General features: G+C 37.8%; 1 protein-coding gene across 5 annotated transcripts in view; it reads left to right on the top strand.

Annotated features, from left to right (window-relative positions):
• KCNQ5 (potassium voltage-gated channel subfamily Q member 5) overlaps positions 1-6521 on the top strand; it is a 273412-nt gene extending 266891 nt beyond the window's left edge. For all 5 annotated transcript variants that reach the window (XM_053974030.1, XM_053974028.1, XM_053974027.1 and 2 more), the window contains 3 exons: positions 2962-3093; positions 3921-4047; positions 4396-6521. In XM_053974030.1, coding sequence (XP_053830005.1) covers positions 2962-3093; positions 3921-4047; positions 4396-5337 — 1201 coding nt within the window. In that variant the 3' untranslated portion in view covers positions 5338-6521. The remainder of the gene's footprint in view (positions 1-2961; positions 3094-3920; positions 4048-4395) is intronic.
• The last annotated feature ends 4135 nt before the right edge of the window (positions 6522-10656 follow it).

The following is a 10656-nucleotide window of genomic DNA, read 5'->3' as shown; positions in this document are numbered from 1 at the left end:
TGGGAAGGGCAGCCCGGGCCCGCCCGCCCTGCCCTCCCGTGCGAGCTCGGGGCTGCTGCTCCGGAAAGCCGCGGGCTGCGCCACTCGGGGCTCATTTTCTCCTTTTTTTGTACGGATAGGTTACCTGCAACTAGCTTTGTTTTTATCCCACGGGAACGCACAGTCTACGTAGTTGTACATGATCTGTCAGGATGGGTGTCCAAACATAAGGAATCACGCAATGGTTTGGGTAAAAGTGACCGCAACAACCATTCAGCTCCGACCGCCCTGCTATGGGCAGGGACACCCCCCTCTCGGTCGCTCCAAGGTTGTTTGGGTCTTGAGACCAGCTTTCTTCAAGCCCCATGCAACGCGGCCTTGAACACTGCCAGGGATGGGGCATCCACAGCTTTCCTGCGTGATCTGCTCCAGAGCCTTACCACCCTCACAGTGCATTAATGACACAGTGATTTCAAGATGCAGGATGCCAACTGATTTTACCAAAGTGACACTAAGTAACTGTGAAGATTCAACAAAATTTAAAAACTGCAAAGCAGTTGCAAGGCTCCATCACTGAAAGAATTCAGTTTTTCTTTTTCTTAATTAACTTGCAGGCTTTTAAAATTACTTTTTTAATAGTGCTATATTTTTTGTACAGTTTATGTAAAATTTTCTGTACTTGAAGAAAAAGAAGTAAGCAATATGGGTCTGTTCTAAACCCTGCTGAAGTTAATTAAGATGGAATCACATGAGCTAATACCTAAAACAGAAATACTACAGTTGCAGCTCACTACATCATACAGCTGTGATGCTTTCAATTCTCTTTGACTTCTGAACATTATGAACAAACTGCCTTGATAAGCAAAAAAAGTGTTATAAAGCTGCAAAGTAGTAATGAAGACTTTTGTGCTAACTGATTAAAGAGCTTCCATGGTTGTTAATAATAATTAGTCTTCTGCCTCTTCCTTTGTAAAATCACCCAGTTGTGGTAAATTCAGTTGTCTTCAATTATGCCAGTAATTGTCTGGCTCTTCTTTTCCAATAGAATTTCATATTTTTACTTTATTAAATGCATGAAGTAAAACATTGTGACCACTGAAACATAATAATAGTAACAACAAAACTATTATACTGTCTTATATGTCAGCTGCATTATTCATTCTTCGTAACCTCAATAAAGAACTAGATTCAGAAGATTAGGTTGTCAGGGTCTTATAAACCAACATCTTGGCATAATTTGACAGCTAAACAAAAACAAAAACAAAACAAAACAAAAAAAAAAAAAAAAAAAAAAAAAAAAACACACAGAAAAGGCAAAAAAATTCTGCATCCCCGATTCATCACACCTTCACGGGCTTCCAGATTACAAAAGACAGCAAAAGCCATTGGCCTGTACAACTAGCTGGTAATGCAAAAGAGAAAAATCCATGATCCAATATATTTCAATATATTTGAAAGTGCGTGGAGATCAGTCCTGAAGTGTCAAGTTGATGGACTGCTCCTAACAGGCCTTTTCCATTTTTAATTTCTATAATCAGAATCATAGTTCAAGTTCTATACCAGTGGCAAACAATCTCATTTTTAACTGAAAGTCACCAGAATGGGAAATACAAACAAGCTGTGAGAAAGGCTGACGTTATCTGTAAGAACATTTATGTATGATACAAAAATCAGTAGAGGATCACTATACACTATCAAGGCAACTCTACATGCCAATTATCATAATATCTATCCTAACTATATGAAGAATGACTTTTCTAAATTCCACTAAAACATTAATAATCTATTTTTATCAGAGAGTGAGAACCATGTTTTGGGTTTCATTATAATTTGTCTTACAGTTGCTAATTACATATCATAATAAACCCAGAGGGAATATATTATCATGAATGCTGGCATTTGGGATAGGATAACAATTTGCAGTCTCTGCTTTTTCAATTGCAATAGATAGCAAATATCAGCAGTCTGGCCCTAATGGGAATTCATAAGCTCTGCAGCACAGGCCAGCATGGCTAATACACCTGATCCCTTGTCTTCTCTCCTAATTGTTATGTAAACCAAGGAAAACTTCAGGTTCTACCAGCTGACCAGGAAAATCATCTCACTGTCATTTACCTTCCAAATTTGTCATTTTTATTGTTGAAAATTTGCGATTTAATATCAAACTTCCTATTCTATCAAGAGCCACTCAGGGGACATCACATGTTCATGTCACATATCACAGAAACTTGTGCAAGACTTAGATAAAAACATGCATGCTATTAATCAATTTTGGATATTTACTGTTACTTGAAACCTTACTATTCTGCAGGAAAGTTCAAGGGAAAACTAGTGCATGCTAATTAAGCAATAATTCCTATATATTCCAGTAGGGAACAAACATGAAAACTTATCTTCAGCCTGCAAAATTTGATCTTAAGTCAGACAAATAAGTTGAAACTAATATTTAGGCCTGAATGTTAACTAAAAAATAAAAACTGATGAAAACTTAATGGGGTGCTTTTTTTTTCTTCCCACAAAGAGGAAAGCAAGGAACTTAAAATGAACACCAGAACAAGAATACTGTTATTTAAGTTTGTGTAATCGATTCACTAAAGAAATCTTTCCTGTAACAAGAACAGAAGTACCTCATGCACAAATGTAGCTGACATGATATCTCACTCAAGTCAGTGAAACTAATTCCAGGTTTGAGTCAGGCATACCTTTCATATCAAGCACCTAATATAAAAAAGTCGAACAGGTATATACTGATACACTAAACCTGCTCTGCAGTCTTTAAAACAGTGTTACCTGATCTCTCAAACAATTCAAAGAAATAGCTACAGTGCATTTGTACTTAAACAACCATGTGAAAGTTTACGTGCACAAGCTGTATTGAAAATACCTTCAATTCAAAAATGAACTGCCAAATTTTGTCAGTGAAATATACATATGGTTCTGCAACTGTTGAAAATTAACCTATAAAATGCCTTTCCCCCACAGAATTATGAAGTTTCATGTTGCAAAGAGAAAGTTTAAGGAAACGCTTCGTCCATATGATGTCAAAGATGTCATTGAACAGTATTCAGCAGGTCATCTAGACATGCTATGCAGGATTAAAAGTCTTCAGTCACGGTAAGGAGAGAATTAGTTACACTCTGCATAAGCATCTACTGTCGTTCACTGCTTATTGGCAACGTTTAACATTTCTGTGTTACGCAGCCTCTCTTTCTGTGAACACAGCTGAGCCAGAAATTGAATTGTGGGCAAAACCAAACAAAAAAACATGTATCCATTTTTTTCTCAGAAAATGGAAGTCTGAAGAATAGAAAAGGTAATACTTTATCTGTAAAGTCCATTTGTAAACAAGGACTTTATTCAAAAGGGTGAGGAAGACATTGAGAACTGCCTCTTTCCCATCCCATACTTCCTCTTTTCACATAAAAGAAATTGAGAACTACTGGTAATGTAGGTTTTCTGTTAGAGATTCCCAGCAAAAGTAATTAATAAACCAAACCAAACAACATTATATCATATTTATCATTATCAGAGAAGGTTAGGGATTCCTGGTTCAAACTGACAACTGTCCCAGGGTGGATGTTGTTGTTAGGATGGGAGAGCTGGGAGTGGCACTGGTATGTTTGTTTCTCCAAAACATCAAGCTGTTGGAGAGGCCACCGCTTTTTTCCCCCCTTTCAGCAAGTCTTGCCTTGGCTTTCCCAGATGATGGCTAAGTTCTGGTTCCTGGTTAGTGCCAACAAAAAAGAAAAGCAGTCTAAAATGCTCAAAAATCACTTCTTTTTTTTTTCTTCATTTCCCTTAATTAATAAAATTGTTTGTCTTCTTCTTTGAGTGCTTTCCTGAAGTACTGTAATTTTTTATTTTTAAAATATAAATATAGCAAACACTTCCACATCTATGCCAGTTCCAGGAATGGCAACAGCTTTTGGTTTCTCTTACAGCGTTGACCAAATTCTTGGGAAAGGACAAATCACAGCAGATAAAAGAAGCAGAGAGAAGAATCCTGCAGAGCATGAGACAACTGATGACGTCAGTATGTTAGGGCGGGTAGTCAAAGTGGAGAAACAGGTAGAGTGACTATCTGTGTTACTTTGTCTTGCTTTATTGCTCATGCCTTTTCTGTGTTTTATTGCCAGTTTCAAAAGCTGAACAGGTAAATTTTTTTTTTCTAGTATCTGCTTTGTTTACATGTTGAAATAAAAATTATGTGCATCTTATTACCTTAACCTCTTCCCCCCTTTTCTCAGCTTGCTTATGAAAAATGTACATGGCTTCTGACATTCTTTTTCAAGGGTCAACAGTGCACATCAAGCTACTTCCATTTTTCTCTTCAGCAGTTACATTTTCCCTTTGCTTGGGTTACAGATATTTTAAATTAGTATTTGGCACTAATGTTGACCTTTTCCTCTCATATAGGTACAATCCATTGAATCAAAACTGGACTGTCTATTAGATATTTATCAACAAGTTTTGCGAAAAGGATCTGCATCCGCGCTCACTTTGGCTTCATTTCAAATGCCAGCTTTCGAGTCTGAGCAGACTTCTGATTATCAGAGCCCATCAGACAGCAAAGATTTGTCTAATTCTGCACAACTTAGTGGATGTGTATCCAGATCAGCTAGTGCCAATCTGTCTCGTGGCCTACAGCTTATACTGACACCAAATGAATTTAGCACTCAGGCTTACTATGCTTTTAGTCCAGCTATGCATAGTCAAGCAACACAAGTGCCAAATGATGGACCTGCAACAGTAAATAATACATCAAACCAAATAAACCAGACAACTAAGCCAGCAACTCCGACAACATTACAAATACCACCCTTCTCATCGATGAAGCATATCAATAGGCCTGAGCCCATTCATATTATTCCTGTAACCACACAGGAAAATATTTCTAATGTCACCGCTTGCCTTGTTGCATCAAAGGATAATGGACAAGTTGCACAGCCCAGTGCGACAAAGGACCTCACATGGAGAAAAAGTCTGGATACAGAAGGGGAACCTTTGCTCTCAGTTAAACCTGTAGTGCAAATGGATTTAGGAAAATCTTTATCTGTACAAAACCTTATACAGTCAACAGAAGAACTGAATATACAGATTGCTGGCAGTGACTCCAGTGGTTCCAGAGGTAGCCAAGATGTATACTCCAAATGGAGGGAGTCAAAATTATTTATAACGGATGAAGAGTTGGAGACAGAGGCAGGGACAGAGACTACTGAAGCCATCTCGCGCCCATTAGTGGAAACAACTCTCTCTGCTGACTCTCTAAGGACTGGAATATCAAGATCATCTCAAAACATCTGCAAGCCAGGGGATGGTACAGAAGCACTCAATCTGCTCCATGTCAAACTTAAATAACTTCTGGCTTTCTTCATTGGCTGGGTCATTCCTCTAGTCATACATATCATAGCATGAACTGTTTTGAAAGCCTTTTTAATAAGATAAAATCACAAAAATCAGGATGAATCTGCAAAGCAGTTGAATGAGCCCATATTTCCTAGTTGCATGAAAAAGCATGTCTAAGCAATGGCTAACATCCAAATTTACACCTACAGTACAGCAGCCTTTCATGTAGTACAGTAGGTTTAAATAATGAGTTGCCTACAAAGCTAATGCTGCAGGATGTATCAAAAAACAAAAATTTGAGCATTTAGACCTTGTGCTGTTTCTATGGGGCAGAAGTAAAAATCTTAAGGTTTAAAGCACTTTGCTTCTGAACTGATTAAATATATATATATAATGTCCGGATTTAGATGATAGTTTATGTTTACAACAAAAAGATTATCTACAGCTGCTAGCAAGGTACCGAGGAAATGAGTAACATGGGGTTAGAAATGGCTGCCTGTCACAAGATACACACATTAACTCATCAGTAATCAGTTATTTTTAGCTCTGAAGAACAGTATGTTAATATCTGATTTTTGGTGATCTAGTGGTGTGGCAGAAGTACCTGACACACCACTGTCACATTGTTCTTTATAACAAGAACTATTTTGTTACAAAAGATTTGTATTTTAAGGATTTGGTCTGGCCTCAGAAGTGGATAATGTGGGTGACTGCTCTGAAAATTCAAAGGAATCTCTCCTTCTTCCAGTCTCATTGAGAAGCTGACTTGTGAATCTGAACCATTTTGGCAGCAGTAGGTGAGGGAAGGAAGCAGGTGCTGCCTTTATTGTAGAAGCAATATTCCCTTCTTGTCAAAATTCTGGCAATTTTTCTTGCAGTCCCAACCTGATACTACAACAGCACTTTCATAAGGCTGGGCAAGAAGGGAAAATGAGGAACTGAAATACAGAGTAAAAGTAAAGAGGGCAGAACAGAAGGGAGAAAGACAACACAATCCATGGGGAAATAAATAAATAATAATATGGATTCATATGGGCAGGAAGGGAAATCATCCCAGAAATTAAAATAAGAAAGGTAAAGACAGAAAAAGTTTCATGCTTTTTTTCTCACAGAAACTAAGTGTTATTAAAAAAAAAAAAAAAAAGAAAAAAAAAAAAGTCATGCAGGCAATCAGAAACAGAAATAGAAGTAGAGAAAACCACCTTAACTAAAAAAAAAAAAAAAAAGAAAAAGAAAAAAAAAAGACAAGGGCTTGTTGCTTTTTTAACAAAAGGTGGAAGAGGAGAGAGGGAAAATGGTCCCACTCTTAGCTCAACACTGTGTCCCAACGACAGTAATTTCTTGTGAACTTTCCAACACAGGACCCTCAGACTCCTTCCTGCTAAAACCCAAGTTTTCAAATTCAAAGCCTACATCAGACTGAGCATTCCTGCCTGATACATCTTCTTTTTTTTTCTTACTCTAGCCTACACTTCACTTCTGCTGAGGTGCAGGAGCAGTGTTAGTGCCTGCCTGCACATCCCCTGCAAGGCTTTGCCACTGGGAGAACCCTTGCAGAGCCTAAACGGGCTTTCACTCTTCCCAGATGAATGAGGTTTCTGTGTGCTGCCTCCTGCCAGATTGTCACCCCACCTGCACCACAGGCTTGTAGACAGCCCAGCTTGGGCTCAGCTTCCCTCTAGCAGCAGGAATACCGAATGTATGGGTGTGCCAGTGCCAGCTCACTCAGGGCAGTGTTTTCTCAAGGCCCAGACCCACTGGGAACTCGCTATGTACATCAAAAACATCACTCCAGTCTTAACCGTGGCTAAATGCTGTAGATTGTATTGTGAAGGAGCTGATCTGTTTACTATGAAACCATTGTAACTTATGCTTCCATTTGCTTTACAGAAGTATTCCTGGATGTTACATGAGAACTATATTATGTGGAAGTACGTGCAAACTGTAGAGTGTATATATTGTGTCATTGTACGGGGTCCATGGATGGTACACTGTATTCCATGGCTTATGCTGGAGCAAGCTTCAGTTGTTAAATCCTGAAAGACACCTTGAAGCACAATTTCCTCACCGCTGATTTGCCATATAGTTCACCACATTCAGCCTTTCCTGTTTTCTTTTATGTGCAATCTGACAATACCGAAGCCTGATTACAACAGCAATTTTGTGAGGATAAATACATTTTTTTCCACATCTCAGTTCACTTACCTGTTAACTTATTTGAATGTCTGCAGTTTATCCAGACAGATATGTAAGTTTAAAGTATTGAAAATTTTAAAATTATAATAGTTTTTTAGGCTATTTTTTCCTTTTTCCTGTTTATGGTGCCTTTCTTGCCTTTCATGTGAAGCCTCCTGCTGACCTAAGCATCAATGTGCCGCTGGGTTCAGTTAAGGAGCAAGTGATTGGGCACATGGCAATGGTGTGCCCATAGTGAAACTCCCTTCCCCTCCTTGACGAGACCGAAAATCCAAGGCATCATGAATTGGACACCACTTTTCCACCTTCATCTGCAGGAGCAGATGGTTGCATCCCCATTGCACCTGGAAGGCGTCGATGGGAGAACTGAGCAATGGCCCTGCCTGTCCCAAGTCTGCACAGAAACAGGGCCTTGGGGTTTGCTGATAATTTATCTCATGGAAACTTGGTATTTTTGCCTTAAATGAGATGCTTGAGTCCTTCTAACTTTAAGTTAATTTATTTAATACAATTTTGTGCACAAAAGAATGAGTTCTATAAATTATGTATGAAAATATTAATGTCTTTACAAAGTACTGATAAACCCAGAAGATCATATCTTTTCAAATTAAGGTTTAAAATTCTAATTTTTTTTTCTTTTATGCTCACCATTATTATTATTTTTGTAGATGCAAGTCTTATCATATAGGGTTTTTTAACATAATATTGATAGAAAATAGAAAGAGTAGTGAATATATGAAATTTTAAAGAGAAAGAATTGTTTGTTTGGACTTTTATAAGCTTTACTCATATTTCCTCGTGAGGAGTTTCTATGCTCTCTCTTTCAAAGACAGTGTAATGACTGACAGTCATTCATTGGTTTCACAAAAGAAGGGCCTGTCTGGCTTTTCAAGTCTTGTCCTGAGCTCCTTATTAAAGTCCAGCTCATGACAACTAATAAGATTTGTCCATGAGTCAGGACAAAAAATATTTTTTTTTTCTGATTTACAATCCACTTGAGAATTGTTTGAAGAGAGAAAATGAAATTAAGTAAGAGCTTCAGGACTTAAGCCTTATCTAAATAACTGTTTTCTGGTCAGCATGTTCTTCTACCTGAATGAAGAGAGAGCTGAAAAGAATGGTTTCAATTACTATTATTTGTTCAAAAATTTGTATTTGCTCCTGGCTTATATGATCTATACTTTTTATTTAAATATGAATATGAAGTTTTAGCCTAGGGTTCAAGATTGCAAAGATCATACACTTTTATTTACAGTGCCCACAGTTGTTCCATATGTTTTTGAGATACTCCTACTTAGAGTGACTGCTCTCATTATAGTATGGTGATGAGTAATTCACCTGCTTTTCTGTGATAAGTCAAATCATGCTGAATTGCTGATGTATAGTAGAACATCTGATGTACAGTAGTATTTCTGGATTGGGACCTGCAATCCTTACTCAAGCAAAAATTCTATGGAATTCATTCATTCTATGAAATTCAAGAATTTTTCTTGAATTGGGAACTCAGATTCAAATCCTGATTTTGTTGGGCATCTGTTTGAAGTGAAAATGGTAATATTCCAGTTATTTCCTGAGGAAACTAATACTTAGCTGACTTTACCCTTGTCACATTGACTATATAAAAAATAACGCACAAAGTACTGATATAAAAAGGGAAGGAGAGAAGGGACATTTTTTTTAAAGCACAGAGAAAATCTGAATATTCAGAAAGCAGGAAAAGAAAATATAACAGCAAAGGAATGGAGGAAAAAAGGGTTTAAACACCCAAGGTTAAATTCATCCTTGGATGGCTTCACTGACTTCAATGAATTCACTGCCCAACTGGGTGAAGCTCAGCCTCCATTGGGATAATCAGATTCAGTTCCATTGACCTTACAGGAACTGAACCACCTATACCAGAAATGAACTTGCCTCTCTGGGCCAACTTTTATCCTGACTCATATGTCATGCAATCCTTTTGGATTCACTGGGTTTGAATGAAATATGGAAAAGAATTTGTCCCAGGTATTTCTGCTTCACGTTTTTTTTCCAAGTGTGTTAATTGACTTTATTCAAATGGATTACAACATCACACAATGTGCTGTCACTGTCTAAAAAGATTAATTTGTTTTTGAAATAAGATTTGTCCTCTGCAACGTCAGTGGAAGCATGTAATATTTAATATTTTCCTATCCATTCATCTGGATGCAAATGTGGCCATTCATTCATCCGTGGCCACACACAGGACAATTCGACATATCCAATGTCATCTGCTATTGGAAGCATTTTTGACTTCTTTGAAAGACAAAAAGAAAGTTTCGTAGCAGGCTTAGAAAGCACGATGGCTGCTTCCACTGACACTGCAACATTAGCCAGTACATTACAATGTTAATTGTAAATTCTTGACAAAGTTGAATCCATATAGTTGTTAATAAAAATGACTTGAAAAGTAACGTGACTACTGAGTTTTTTTCCTTATATAAAAGATTGCATGGTGTGACCACATATCAGGCAAGAAAAAAACAATTAAGCTTGCTCATTGTTTTCCTTTTGAAGTTTTGTAATTTTTTTAATAAGTGGACCAAAACACCACGAAGGAAATTTATTAGAATAAAATGTGCAGAAACCAGTCTGACATGTTCAGTTTCTGGTAACTGTTTGCAGCAGTTTACTTTCACTTAATGTTGCAGCTCCTCCATGAAAATGAGCTTGGAAGTTATTGCTGCCTTCCTTGTTTGATAAAGGGCAATGGATTCAGTGTTGGCAATCGAGGACCTGCGTGGGGAGCAGGATTTCTCATGGAAGGCACATCTGTCATCTCAGTTTAACTTGAGGTCTAGGTGAAGCCGTTTCTTCTGCATTTGACCATGAAAGTTGCTGTAGAATGTTACTGCACCAAATCTGAACCACTCACTTGCTATATGCCTATTTTTGCCACTGTGCTCTTCCTACAGCCTGGCTGAAGACAAGCTTCACTATTTGAGTGTAAAATACTAGAGAGCCTGTTCTTGTGGTGAAGTCACTGCCTCTGTGGAGGCTTCAAGATCAGACCCAGATATCTCAATGTGCAGGTGATCCCCAGCCTCTCTGATGAACATCATCTTAAGATACTGAAATTTAAAGCCACGGTAGGCAGAAAGGGAAGGTTTCCATGTC

The sequence above is a fragment of the Vidua macroura genome, chromosome 3 (assembly GCF_024509145.1).
Source record: "Vidua macroura isolate BioBank_ID:100142 chromosome 3, ASM2450914v1, whole genome shotgun sequence".
Lineage (NCBI taxonomy): Eukaryota > Metazoa > Chordata > Aves > Passeriformes > Viduidae > Vidua > Vidua macroura.
Note: the sequence above shows the minus strand (reverse complement) of the source record. Positions and strands in the feature narration are given on the sequence as shown.